This window comes from Lathyrus oleraceus, chromosome 5 (assembly GCF_024323335.1).
Source record: "Lathyrus oleraceus cultivar Zhongwan6 chromosome 5, CAAS_Psat_ZW6_1.0, whole genome shotgun sequence".
Classification (NCBI taxonomy): Eukaryota; Viridiplantae; Streptophyta; class Magnoliopsida; order Fabales; family Fabaceae; genus Lathyrus; species Lathyrus oleraceus.
Genome location: NC_066583.1, coordinates 184,911,608 through 184,927,183, shown reverse-complemented (window position 1 = coordinate 184,927,183; position 15,576 = coordinate 184,911,608). Strand labels below are relative to the sequence as shown.

Sequence of the window (15,576 nt, the reverse complement as noted above, 5' to 3'; positions counted from 1 at the left end):
AATCATTAATAGGCACATGAGTTTCCTTAGAAATATTTACACCAAATTGTGTAAGAATCTTAGTAATGAAAGATCTATAGGGAAGTTCCTGAGAAAACTCATCATGAGAAGCCGTATGTTCCAAAATCATGAAAGCCCAGTTAATCGGAAGACCACTCTTGATTGCAAATAAAATTTTCATTTAAGTTTAAGTGATTGTGGAATGGTTAGTGAACCTTAGCACAATGATATAAGTCAAGAAATAATGCAATAGCCTATCATCAATATAGAGATTTCCAACATACCAAGAGGACCTATCAAGAAGATTACCACCAAGTTTCTTTTTACATTTTTAAAACACTTCATGTTCAGTTTTCCTACCAAATCTATAATAAAAAATCCCTATTCACATAATATTTCAAAGCAATAGTCTTGTTCATTCTAAATTCTAAGCTCTCAGAAGATATACCCAGAATTTTGCCCAATCCGACCTCGAGGGGAAAAAACAATATACATAGCCCTCCATAAGGATTAAGGAGAACGCGTGACCATGTTGATCAATGTAACTTATCTCACTATGCAACTCAGCATGATGGGCATCCTCCCAAAAGTGGCTAGATCAGCCACAACGAACGAGGAAAATAAGCGGCGACTAGCTTGCCTGGTTGCATTTTCCTTCTTCCCCATTCATGATTAAATATTGTGATTGTATTTTCATCTCCCTCATCTGCAAAAAGAGTCACGCAATGACGAATGAAAAATGATACTTTCTAAAACTTTGTTTCTTTGAAGTTGTATGTAGTAACTGTAAATATGGGGTACGACTGACGTAATTAATTCTCGGTACACCTAAACTTAGGGGTGTTATTGGAGACGCTTTGTACGTCCGTTTAAAGAAATAATTTGCCCACCTAAAGTCAGAGGTATTGTCGGAGATTCTTTATACGTCCAACTAAAGAAATCAATTCCCCAAATAAAGTCAGGGATACTGTCGAAGATGTTTTGTATGTCTGGATAAATCAATCAATTTCCCACTTAAAGTTAGGGGGCACTGTCAGTGATATATGGTATATGCATTTCCAAATCATACATCTCACCATCTAGGTTTTCCAAACTCATGAGGTCATCTGAAAGAAGTGTGATCCTCTGTAGCAGGTGTTGGCTAGTCATACTAGGTAGAGGCGGTGGAGTCAGTGACAAGTCATTAGAAGGCCCCAACATCGAAAGGTCCAACATCATCTGCATGCTCAGTGGGTGGGATGATGCAAGGGTGTGATATAGTAAGGTACTGCTTTAAGTAACCACCAACGTACTACCTAGGGAAATGTACCTCCATTGCATGATATATAATAGAATCGTCACAACTGACAATGTTAGACACAAACGATTTATCAATACCCTCAGTTGGCACAATAGGGACTGGTCATGGGATGTCGTGGACATATCCAAATTGGCGCAGAAATCTCTCAGGTAAGTATCTAGTCACTAACGTATCCCATCATATATAACTAAAAAAGGAAGTGTCATTAAACTCCCGATGCACTCCATAGTATGAATAGGGTGTTTAAATGACACCATCTAAGGTCCACGCATTGATCCTCTTCATGTACCACATAAGACCGCTTAAGTGTGAATGTTTTGCCTTCCATTTCTTGGCCAATGTGGAGCCAACAATGGTAGGAGAAACCTGTATGTCACAAATGGATGGGAAATGCTCGTATATCCAACATTGCACAAGAACACAAGAAAATCAACAAATGTCATAATAAAGTAATAACTAAATTAATAAGACATAATATTTTTTTATACCTGAAATAGACTCATATAGTTGCCTTGTCTCAAAGACAATCGTTTATCCAAGTGCAAAATATAATATAGTAAATGCAACATACCCCTGTGCCTTACTGACATGGTTAATGTTAGAAAACAAAGATATATACATCACATAAATATATACATGATACTTATCCACTAAGATAATACACCCTACAAGATGTAGCACATATACCCTAGCAGTTGCCTCATACATAGACAACCCCATTAACGCCATATACATATCCCAGAGCCAAGATAGGAAAAACTAATCACCCATGTTAAACCTAAAGTCCTCTCTCACACGCGCCTTAGTAACCCCAAGTCCTCTATAACAATAATACATGCAAGCTCCTGGTAAATGAGAGGAGCAATGAAGAAACTACCTGGAAGGGGAAGACGTAAAAGGAAGGAAACATCATCCAAAGTAATCTTCATTTAACCAAATGGAAGATGAATGGAGAATAACTCATTATGCCATCGCTCAAAAAAAGTTTACATTAGTGGAACATAGAGAATAGACAACAAACAATCCAACAATGAAAAGAGGTTGCAATCATCAATAATCTCCATGACCTACAGAGGCATTTGAACATCTAAGAACTTCTTGAGCTTCGCCCAGCGGGTGGGCCCCTTCAGCGGTAGACGATTCTATAACAAATAAAGTAAAAAGCATAAATTATTTTCAATGTATTAATAATAAATAAAAACAAGTTCAAGATAACACACACATACGCACACACGCACACGCACACACATACACACACATACACACACACACACACACACATACACACACATGCCCTCACTACCATAATCTCAATGCCACATGATCTGCAAATCTGGTGAGCACATTACGATCACTGGGCCATCTAGGAAAAACTCTATCATTGTGTATAAATGACTCTGTTGAAGTTGGAGCAGTCACCTCTATATCACTCGGAGTAGTTACCTTCGTATCACCTGGAGCAGTCACCTATATATCAGCTTGAAAAGTCACCTCCATATCAGCGTGAGCCTATGATTCAGTATGATTTGTCTCAACCACTATATGCCTGTCATCCTGAACCTCCACCTCCTGAGTTGCTGTCTCGACATCGTTAACAACAGCAGTATCAGACTCATCAACAAGATCTTTGGCCAGTCCATCAACTCTACCTTATCTATGTTGTATAGTGTGGGTGCGAGTGCCTGCTCATCCATCCTCTTCCTATGAGAACCGATCGGGGCTACTATCCCCGACCTAATATGCAAATTCTCGAGATCCGCCCTTGCACGAGATTTCTATGCAACTCTCACATTCTGCATTGAAGCAAACATGTCGTCAATTCCTCTAATCATCACTGCAAATAATATATATATATATATATATATATATATATATATATATATATATATATATATATATATATATATATATATATATATATATATATATATATATATATATATATATATGAACTACCAAACTTTTTATAAATTCAGAAATCAAGATGACTTTTCCGAAACTTTTTACAAATCCAATTACCATCTCAACATTCTCTTCTACCTAATATATTAAAATATTTGGTATGCATATATGGAATTTTACCAGATTTTTCAAAATATCCTATAAAAATGCATGTGTGATTTTATCGGATTCTTCAAAATATTCGATAAAAATGCACGAGCTATATGAATTTTTGTCGAACATATCGAAAATGCCGATAAACATTTATGTTTTAAACAAAAAAATCCAATAAAATTATAAAAATGCCGATAAAAAATTAACTAATATAAATACTGTAGTTGACTTAAAAAAATTCAATAAATCGCACAACTTTTGAAAAAATTCGAATTACGATAAATATGTGAAATAGTTTTTTAAAAATGCATTGGTAATATAATAAAAGTATTACAATGAAGAGTGATAGGTATGAATGGGAGGTGACAAAATAAAATCCAGAAAAAAATAAGTGGAAAAAGTTTACCAGATTCTTTTTTATTCTTTTCACATATAATGTCATTTTCATATTTTAAATAATATTATTATATATATATATATATATATATATATATATATATATATATATATATATATATATATATATAATATTATTTAAAATTATGCTTTTTAGATTTTTATATTAATATTTAATATTATATTAAATATTAAAAATTGATTATTATTAGTTTATTTTAAATATATGACATCTTTGAAAAAAAATATTATAATTAAAAATGATCATAATAATAAATTTGTTGACAAATTTAACTTTTTGAATAGGTGATTACTAATGTTTTTACAAAATATTATTAGAGATTACCGAAAAAAGAATGTTATTATAGATATGTGGGTTAAAATCTTTAGTATTATTAATTATTTAATAATATAATAAAAAACAAAAAAATATTTTTATGAGGAGTAATAAAGAAAATTTTCAAGAGGCCGTGCTTTATAGTGACAGTGATATGGTTTTAAAAGAAATTGTCCTAGTTGAGGTATCGTCCATCACATGTTAAATTGCACATGGGTAGTCTTCATCATTATCAACTATATAATTGTTTGTTTTCTTTGAAAAAGAAAAAAAGGGAAAGTTATGACTAGATTTGTTGCCTTTCTTTTTATCAGTACCTCCCAAATAGAAGCTAAAGAGTAAAGACTAAAGACTACTCATACAAGATATATGAAGATTTATTTAAGGGATCGATATTCTTTTATAACATGTGTTCTTTTATATTTTGAAAAAGGAAGTACGTAATGATGAAGATTGTGTTATTTACCAATCCAATCACAACTATGCATGTTCTTCCTTTTATATTTTAAAAAAGATAAAGTATATGGGTAATTTTAGATTTTTTTTTGAAATAACAAACTTTTTTAATTATATATCAAAATAATCATATTTATCAAATTAATAATGTTTCAGGTAAAATGTGGGAGCATGCGTTACTCCAATTGACGTATACATGTAAAATATGGGAGCATACATCACTTCAATTGACCCATGCATGTAAAATATAGGAGTATACACTACTGTAATTGGCGAATGCATGTAAAATATAGAACATACACCAATAACGCATGCATGTAAAATGTAGGAACATGCGTCAATGCAATTGACACATACATGTTAAAAAATAAAGGAGTAGCCCCATGTATGCGCTATTGCATGTGGCGAATCGTCGTACTAACGTTACTCCCGGTGGCGCCTGAGTACAACTTGACCAATACACGTGTCATAGCAAATGACGTATTAGTTCTTTTTTTTTTTAAATTGATTATATTGGTAAATACTTTAAAATTATGATTATTTTTGAAAAAAATCGTTATTTAAAAAAAATTGTAATTTTGTAAGAAAGAAACAACTTGAGTGACGAGTTTATTTCAAAATTATCTAAAATTTCATTATTATTATTATTTTAATTTTCTCCATTACAAATAAGTTAACATTAAAGTTCAACTCCAAGTCCTATATTTTTACAACAATTTTGGGTGTATTATTGGACATATCAAATAGTTAGTATTGAGATATATGTTTTTTTAGATGATATAGTCATATTTGGAGAGTCGAAGGAGTATTTAAATGGGAGGCCGAAGACAGTCTTTAGAAACACATGGTTTTCGTTAAGCATAAGTAAAACGGAGTATATGAAATTTAAGTTCAACAAAATAAGAATTGTTTTTAACTTAGAGGTAAAAGTTGAAGACCATATCATCTCTTAAGTCACAATGTTTAAATATCTTGAATCAGTCATACAAAATGATGGAGAAATAGAAGGGGATGTAAACCATCGAATTCAAGTTGGATGACTGAAATAGAGAATAGTTTTAGCGATTTTATGTGACACAAAGGTACTGCTCAAGCTGAAGAGAAAATTTTATCGGATTGCGGTAAGATCCACAATGTTGTACGAGACAAAATAATGGACAATTAAAAATAATACGAGAATAAAGTAAGTGTAGCAGAGATAAATATGTTGTGTTGAATGTTGGTAAGACTAAATTGTAACGGTTTCTTATTTTTATTATAATAATTATTAATAATAAAAAATCAATTTTAATGTGGTCCATAGTTTTGAAATTTTGATTCTAAAAAGGTATGATTTATTTTGGTTTTAATGTAAATTGATATGACCATTTAATTGGGTGGTAATGAGTTTTAATAGCTTTAAATTCTTGATGGTAGAATCAAGTCTATAAATAGTCTTTGGTCCCCAAAGTTTTCTCTCATCAGAAAAGAAATACACCATCTATATTGAGAGAGCAAGAGCTTGGAAGAATCAAAGGCATTATGAATTGGTATATAATTTGATAGTTTTATCATAAAGTATTAATTTTGGGTAGAAAAAACAAAATTATATCATGCACGTAAAGTGTGAGGTTTGAAAAATCTATCGCAATATTTTTTTTAAATCTTATTACATTAAAATTTAGTCCACAGATAATTTTTATGTTGCAAGATTTTTTTTTATGGTATGTTTATATTGATAATACATACAATTTGGATAATATTTATGCCTCAAATTTTGACATCAATTTTGTTTATCTTTTTAGCTTCTCAACCTGCTAATTTTTCTGATATCCGATGTGATATTCCCGAGCTCAGAGGAGATAACTATAAGGTGTGGAAGGAGAGAATTCTCCTCCATCTAGGATGGATGAACATAGATTATGCTATTAGGAAAGACGAATCACCTGCAATTACAGATGAAAGTACTCCAGCTGCAATCGCAGTATATGAGCGGTGGGAGAGATCCAACCGGCTCAGTGTGATGTTCATTAAGACTAAGGTCACAGGTGGAATACGTGGTTCTGTCGATCAGCATGAGAATGTTTGTGATTTGCTGAAATCCATTGACGATCAGTTCGTCACTTCTGAAAAGGCTTTGGCAAACACATTAATTATGAAATTTTCCTCCTACCGATTCACTAGTGTGAAGTACGCACATAATAAAAATGCGTGACATTTTAGCTCAACTTAAGAAACTTAAGGTTGATATGTCTGACTCCTTCCCGGTGCACTATATTCTGAACTCTCTTCCGTCTGAGTATGGGCCTTTCAAGATCTCATACAATACACATAAAGACAAATGGTCAATCAATGAATTAATTACCATGTGTGTTCAGGAAGAAGAAAGGCTTGTAATGGAACAGAGTGAGAGTGCATTGCTGACAAGCACTCGCGGGAAGAACAGAGCTTTCAAAATTGACAAGTCACAAGCCAATCAGAAAGGGAAATTCAAAATACCACCGCAAGGTGATATCAAGAAAGAAGCAAAGTGTTACTTCTGTAAAAAGGGAGGACACATGAAGAAGGAATGCCCTGGATTCAAAGAATGACTTGAGAAGAAAGGTAATTTATTCTCATTTGTTTGTTATGAATCTAATATGACCGATGTTAATATTAACACCCGGTGGATTGATTCTGGATCAACAATCCATATAAAAAATTCCTTACAGGGTATGCAAAACCTAAGGAAGCCAGTGGGAAGTGAACGGACTGTCCTATCAGGAAGCAGGATGGGCTCACATGTGGAAGCTATTGGAACTTGCAATTTAATTTTGAATAATGGTTTTGTTTTGAAATTAGAAAGGACCTTTTATGTACCAAGTTTCTCACGAAACTTGATTTCAGTTTCTAGACTTGTACCTTTTGGATATTCCTTTAATTTTAAAGACACCTTGTTTGAATTATTTTATAATTCGGAATGTGTTGGGAATGGTATATTGTCTGATGGTCTTTATCGTATTAACTTACAAATCGAATCCATTTATAGTTCAATGCATGTTCAAACTGGCACTAAGCGGTGTAATATTAATGAGAATTCTTCTATGTTATGGCATTGGGGATTAGGACATATCTCCATAGAGAGAATTAAAAGGTTAGTAAAAGATGGGGTACTTAATACTCTAAATTTTGCTGACTTTGAAACTTGTGTTGACTGCATTAAGGGAAAACAGACCAACATGTCTAAGAAAGGTGCCAATAGAAGTTCAAGTATATTAGAAATAATTCATACAGACATATGCTGTCCTGATATGGATGCACATGGTCAGAAATATTTCATCACTTTCATAGATGATTACTCACGATATATGAATATTTATTTGCTTAACAATAAATATGAAGCATTGTATGCCTTCAAAGTCTTTAAGGCTGAAGTTGAGAACCAGTGTGGAAAACAAATAAAGATAGTGAGATCAGATCGGGGTGGTGAATACTATGGTAGATACACTGAGAGTGGACAAGCACCTGGTCCATTTGCTAAGTTTCTTCAAGAACATGGGATTGTTGCCCAATACACCATGCCCGGTTCTCCGAACCAAAATGGTGTTGCAGAAATAAGAAACCGAACATTATTGAACATGGTGCGGAGTATGCTTAGCAACTCTAATCTTCCTAAATCATTGTGGAATGAAGCACTAAAGACGGATGTGTATATTCTAAACCGGGTTCCATCCAAGGCTGTCCCAAAGACACCATTTAAGTTATCTAAAGGATGGAAGCCGAGTTTACGACATATGCGCATTTGGGGATGTCCGTCTGAGGTGAGAATTTATAACCCACAAGAAAAGAAACTAGATACGAGGACCATTAATAGGTATTTCATTGGATATGCCAAAAGGTCTAAAGGTTATAGATTTTATTGTCCATCTCATACAACTAGGATTGTGGAGTCAAGAAATACAAAGTTTCTTGAAAATCATTTGACTAGTGGGAGCGATCAAATCAAAAATTCAATTTCTATGCATGATCATATAGAGTATGAACCTTCCACTTCAAGTAATATATTGGTTACTATTTACAACATCCCTCAAGTTCAAATGGATGTTGATCAACCAATCATCGACACTCCACAAGCTACTGATGATCCAGTAAATCAAGTTGGTCATCAAGATGATGAACAATTAGTTGAACAACAAGATCCACAAGAAAATGTTGATCAAACATTAAGAAGATCTACTAGGACAAAAAAATCAGTTATTCCTAATGATTACATTGTGTATCTACAAGAATCTGACTATAATGTTGGAGTTGAGAATGATCCTAAGAGCTTTAGACAAGCCATGAGTTGCAAATAGTCAAATTTGTGGTATGATGCCATGAATGATGAAATGAATTCCATGAAAAACAACGACGTATGGGATCTTGTAGAGTTACCTAATGGGGCAAAGGCCATTGGTTGTAAATGTGTTTTTAAAACCAAGAAAGATTCATTAGGCAACATTGAGAGATACAAGGCGAGACTCGTTGCTAAGAATCGATTACATTGATACTTTTTCTCCTGTATCTAAGAAAGATTCTCTTCGTGTCATCTTGGCATTAGTTGCACATTTTGACCTTGAGTTGCATAAAATGGATGTGAAAACAACCTTTCCTAATGGTGATTTAAAGGAGGAGGTTTATATGAAACAACCTGAAGGTTTCCCTTCTAATAGTGGTGAGCATTTGGTTTGCAAGCTTAAGAGATCCATATATAGGTTAAAACAAGCCTCTCGTCAATGGTATCTTAAATTCCATGAAACAGTATCCTCGTTTGGGTTTATTGAAAACCCCATGGATCAATGTATATACCAGAAGGTCAGTGGGAGTAAAATTTGTTTTCTCATTTTGTATGTGGATGACATACTACTTGCAACCAATGATAAATGTTTTCTACATGAGGTGAAACAATTCCTCTCTAAAAACTTTGATATGAAGGATATGGGTGAGGCATCTTATGTCATTGGCATTAAGATCCACAGAGATAGACTTCGAGGAATTTTGGGTCTATCACAAGAAACCTACGTCAATAAAGTTTTAGAGAGATTTAGAATGAAATATTGTTCGCCAAGTGTTGCACCCATTGTCAAGGGCGATAGATTTAATTTGAATCAATGCCCTAAGAATGATTTTGAGCGGGAACAAATGAAGAACATTCCATATGCTTCTGTTGTTGGAAGTCTTATGTATGCTCAAGTATGCACAAGGCCCGACATTGCATTTGCTATTGGAATCTTAGGAAGATATCAGAGTAATCCAGGTATGGATCACTGGAAAGCTGCAAAGAAGGTGTTGAGATATCTTAAAGGAATAAAAGATTACATGCTAATGTATAGGCAGACGAACAATCTTGATGTGATCGGCTATTCAGACTCCGACTTTGCTGGTTGTGTTGATTCTCGCAAATCAACATCAGGATATATTTTTATGATGGCTGATGGAGCTATTTCATGGAGAAGTACTAAGCAAACCTTGGTTGCTACTTCTACTATGGAAGTCGAGTTTGTCTCCTGTTTTGAGGCTACTTCTCATGGTGTATGGCTTAAGAGTTTTATTTTTGGGCTTAGAATCATGGATTCTATTTCTAAACCTCTGAAGATTTTTTGTGATAATTCAGCAGCTGTCTTTATGGCTAAGAACAATAAAAGTGGAAGTCGAAGCAAGCACATCGACATAAAGTATTTAGCCATTAGAGAAAGAGTTAAAGATAAAATAGTAGTTATTAATCACACTAGTACTGATTTAATGATCGCTGATCCTTTGACTAAGGGCATGCCACCAATAAAATTTAAGGATCATGTAGAGAACATGGGACTTGGGTCCTCCTTATGATTGTATACATACAATTTATTAATAAAACTTTTATATTATGATGTTTTCTCATTTTCATGCGCACATTAGTTTGAGAAAATATGTTACATCTGGACCAAGAGTAAACATTGGTTTATTCATCAAGTTAGTTACCATATTACAGATATATGCTTGAAAATAGACATGTTGTAATACATAGATGAGACTACTCGCTTTAAGAGAGACTATCTCTATGATTCACATATTTACTTCTTGAGTAAGTTTTCCATGACTCATTTATGCCAATAATTAGTTCTATGGATCAAGTGGGAGAATGTAATGGTTTCTTATTTTTATTATAATAATTATTAATAATAAAAAATCAATTTTAATGTGGTCCATAGTTTTGGGATTTTGGTTCTGAAAAGGGTATGATTTATTTTGGTTTTAATGTAAATTGATATGATCATTTAATTGGGTGGTAATGAGTTTTAATGGCTTTAAATTCTTGATGGTAGAATCAAGCCTATAAATAGTCTTTGATCCCCAAAGCTTTCTCTCATCAGAAAAGAAATACACCATCTATATTGAGAGAGTAAGAGCTTGGAAGAATCAAAGGCAGTGCACTCACAACACTGCAACAATGGCTGGAGGTAAAACCTCTAATTCTATTTCCGCATTTTGTTTTATTGATCTTGTTTTTCTTTTGTTATCAGGAACATATGATCAATATATATATATATATATATATATATATATATATATATATATATATATATATATATATATATATATATATATATATATATATATATATATATATTAATCTAACATTTTATGATAGAAGTAGAAATAAAATTATTAGAGAGAGTGTCGGGGTAACACCTATAATAGATAAGATGGTGAAAAATAGACTTATGTGGTTTGAACATTTAAAGAGAAGACTTGTCGAATGGACAATACTAAGGACAAGAACATGTTTGGACATATAAATGAAGGGAGGACTAGTCAATAGACCACATGTCTTGGATGGTACTAACTGTGATTATTGAAAAGCTAAGATGATGGTTTTTCTTAAATCCATGGACAACAAAATATGAAAAGCTGTAATAAAAGGTTAGAAACACCTTGTGTCTACCTCTTAAGATTGAACATCAATCTTAAAGCAAGAAGCTTAGTGGTTTAATGCTGAAGATGAAGAAATTCTTGGAAACTCCAAAGTCTTGAATGCTATTTTCAATGGTGTGGACAAGAAGATGTTTAGATTAATAAATACAAGTATTGAAGTCAAATAGGCTTGGGAGATCCTCAAAACTACACATGAAAGCACATTTAAAGTTCGTATGTCAAGGTTGCAGCTTCTTACAACCAAATTTGAGAATCTTATAATAAAAGAAGATGAATTCATCTCTGACTTAAACATTCGCCTTCGTGACATAACCAATACTTCTTTTTCTTTGAGACAAAATGTCTGAAGAAAAACTGGTCAGAAAAATCCTCAATTCACTACTTAAGAAGTTTGATATGAAAGTTACGGCTATTGAAGAAGACCAAGACTTAAGCAGCATCAAAGTTGATGAACTTATCGATTCTCTACAAAACTTTGAGATGACTATAAGTGACATGTATGAAAAGAAGAATAAGTGTATAACATTTGTATCCAACTCCGGAGAAAATGAAGATCAATGTGTGAAGGATACTGAAGAAAGAGTGTATCATAGAGAAGTCAAACTACTAAAAAAAGAGAAAAACCAAAAAGACTATAAGAAAAATTATTTAGAAAGATCTCAAAATTAAAGATTGGGATAAAAACACTATCTTTTATAAAATATTATAGCAAAAATTAATTCATATAGCTGTCCTCACTTAGTAGAATACCACTTTATTGTTGTAATTTTATTGATAAAGTCATAAAGTAATACTTCAATTTTTATTTTTATTTTACTTTTCACCACCAGTATCCGGTCCACTGGACCAACTAATATGATTCGAATGTCACTTACGGCATCAAGTTGATTCAACCTCCTCCTATCACTTATGGCATCAAGTTGATTCAACCTCCTCCAATTCCAACGTCAATCACCATTGATAAAATCAATTCAATGCATTTGTTTAGTAAATACTATTAAGTAGATAGCTCTAGAAACATACGCGAAGTTTTAAATGTTAAAATTTAAGATTTTCTATTTCACTACAATTAAAATAATAAAGTGTGAAAATTTAGCCATTAAATTATTAAAAAAATGAAATTATTTAATAAAGGTTGTGATATGATTTTAGTTATCCATTCCAAAACTCAACTTATTAGTCTCTATTTAATAAATTTTGAAAATAAACTGGTCTCCTTTGGATTTATAGATGTGACATGTTCTTTTAATATATGTGAATGGCAATGTGACTCCAACTAAATAATATTTGACCGATATTAAAAATTGATATTAAAGTTAAAATAATATATTTATCCTTACAAATTTAATTTATAAAATATTATATTCAATTTGAAAAGCAAAAAGCCAAATATGAAGAATTTAATTGCCTCGGGTCTGTTATTTATGTTTGTGTACTGCATGTCGCCCCTTATGTTGTTTATGATGTTTGTTGTATTCTGTTGTCTAGTAGTAGGGCACTGTTGTATGTTAATCAATATGTTGTACCCTCAGATTAAATTGATTTTTTTAACTCTCCAGACTAGCACAAAATCAAATGGTTAGGCTAAGAAGACACGGCATGGTTAACTAGGACACACACTTATTAAATGGTATTTTAATGGGAACGTTTCTTAGATGAATTGGACTATAATTCTTGTCATATATTCTGCTTGTGAGCATGATACAAATGTGAATCTATGTCTTTGAAGTTATTGTTAAAGTAATCTAGGGGGGTGAAGTTTTTTATTTATTTATAGAAAAGTTATAATTAACTGTTTGTTTTTTATGATGATAACATTTGATATCAAACGATATTTAGTAAAGTCCTTATCTATTGAAGAAAGCTCAAACGGGTAAAGATGATCAAGATATAATTAAGTTATCCTCTTGAATTAAGCTAACAATGCTCTTGAAGATCAATTCATCTCTCTGAGAAGTCAACATTATGGTCAAACAACATTCAAGTGAAGACTTTTGTTTCTAGATTCATCGGTGGTTTATCCTCTCAACTATATGATAATAATAATCAACTAGAAGATATTTCAAGCCTCATTAAGCCATATGATTCAAAGTTCTTGTGTGATTATAAAGTCAAAGATAATGAAGTCAATACTTGAAGCTTCATAGTTGTGAAAGCGAGAAAGTGTGAAAGCTCGCAAGGTCTGTTGGACATGTGACTTTAAGCACAAGAGGGGAGTTAAATGTGGTATTTAAAATTCACGATTAATTTAAAAATTTTATTAATAAAAATGCACATTATGCAGAGAGAAAAGTAGCGGAAAATAAAATAGTAAAGTAAATAATGAAAATTAAAAAGATAAGGGTTAGAGAGATGGAACCAGAGAATTATCTAGAAGTTAGGCTCTGATACCACTTGCTAGACAAGTGACTTCAAGCACAAGAGGAAAGTGGATTGTGGTATTTAAAATTTGTGATTAGTTTAAAGCTTTTATTACTAAAAAGGAAAATTGTATTAGTGTAAGACCCCAATTTTGACCCTAAGATCCCTCATGCAATCTCATCATATGCATTAGCATTGGGATCATACCTTGACATCCTCGTTACCCCTCTTTCATTGGGTTTATTTTGGGAGAGATCACCAAGTACCATGTGACTGTATCATACTTGTATATTTATTATTTTACTAACCAAAACACCAAAAGTATGTCTTTGTATTTGCCTAACCCTTTTGTAGGAAGGGCATGATCACCATTGATCTATCAAGTTCACATCCAGGGTTTGAGACCCTCATAGCTAATAGCACAACCAAGGAATGATCCACAACGTCTATAAGCATCATATATGAGTCCCAATGATCTTTTCATGTTATTTTGATCAAGATTTCTTCAAGGGTTTGGAGTTGGTTTGCCTTGAAAACCCTAATTTATCTGGGTATTTTGAGTAACTTCTTCAACAAGCTTCTTCACCAATTGAACAAAATTCTCAAAGGACACTTCAAAATTCATCATATTATGCATATATGATCTACCATGAGCCTAAAAAGTCAAGAGAATTGCAAGTTAGCAAGTTGGTTGATGGTGGTTGGCCAGATGAACTCATCTGATCAAAACTGGGTCCCCCTAGACCTATATCCTACAATTTTCACCATATGAAAATGATTATAAGCGAAAAGCTACTCTAAATGACATTACAAACAACTTTCATGTTGAAGTCTAGAGCTAATTTTGCTTGGAAAGTCATTTTCCATGTTGAAACATTATAGGTCATTTTGTCTAAACCCTAATTTGAAAGTCAACTTCCCAAGGCCATTACTTGCTCAATTTTTATGAGATGAAAGATTTCCAAGTTGAAAAATTAAATTAAATATGTCTACTTCAACTTTTATGTTTAGAGTGAGAGATAAATCAACTTTTATGAACATGTGATATGAGGATACATTATAGGTCATTTTTGACCAATACCATTGAACAAGTGATTTTCCTCAACTTCAAAAATGAATAACTCTCTCATTCTAAATCCAAATGATGTCAAATGGGTAACCATTTTGAAGGTATTTGAAATAGGTAAAACTTTTATGAAGACACTTTTCTCATTTGGAGCTCACATAAAAAGTTTAATAAGATGGAACATTGAGGTATATGGCTTGACACTTAGAAAATATTTCAACATGTTGAAATTTCCAAACTTCCACCTCAAAATTCACCTTGATCCAAGTTCCAAATGAAAAAGTGTTCAACATAAGAGTTGTTCCTCTTGATCTAGGCTTTCCAAAGAATCCTATTTCATTCATTTTGGACAAGGTTTGCTAGGGTTGGGTATGGTTTTAACAGACCTGCATCAAGTGGAAAAATCAAAAGTGCAAATGACCATTTCACATTGCCTTGCCATTAAAGCTTCATTTCAATCTCATTTCAGATGCATTTGGACCTAATTGGATTGCCTCATGGGCCTGTACACGCCCATGCAAGCATGTGCATGACATTGCCAAATTTGGAAGAAACTTGAAGTGTGCAAATACCATTCCCAATTGCTATAAATACAAGCCCTATGAGCTCATTTGAAAGGATCCTTGCACGCCAACTTTGCCCCCTCTCTTCAAACCCTCATAATTCAAAGGAAAACCTGAGAATTTTCATTTT

The 15,576-nt window shown here is 32.8% G+C and overlaps 1 protein-coding gene across 1 annotated transcript; it reads left to right on the top strand.

Moving 5' to 3' along the window:
- The first annotated feature begins 9,683 nt into the window (after nucleotides 1-9,683).
- LOC127079602 (secreted RxLR effector protein 161-like) lies at nucleotides 9,684-10,370 on the top strand. Its single transcript, XM_051019982.1, has one exon. The coding sequence runs from the start codon at nucleotides 9,684-9,686 to the stop codon at nucleotides 10,368-10,370; it is 687 nt and encodes a 228-aa protein (XP_050875939.1).
- The last annotated feature ends 5,206 nt before the right edge of the window (nucleotides 10,371-15,576 follow it).

Bases quoted from the DNA above. Each gene is read 5' to 3' on its own strand.
- LOC127079602 (XM_051019982.1), top strand. From the start codon at position 9,684: ATGAAGAACATTCCATATGCTTCTGTTGTTGGAAGTCTTATGTATGCT.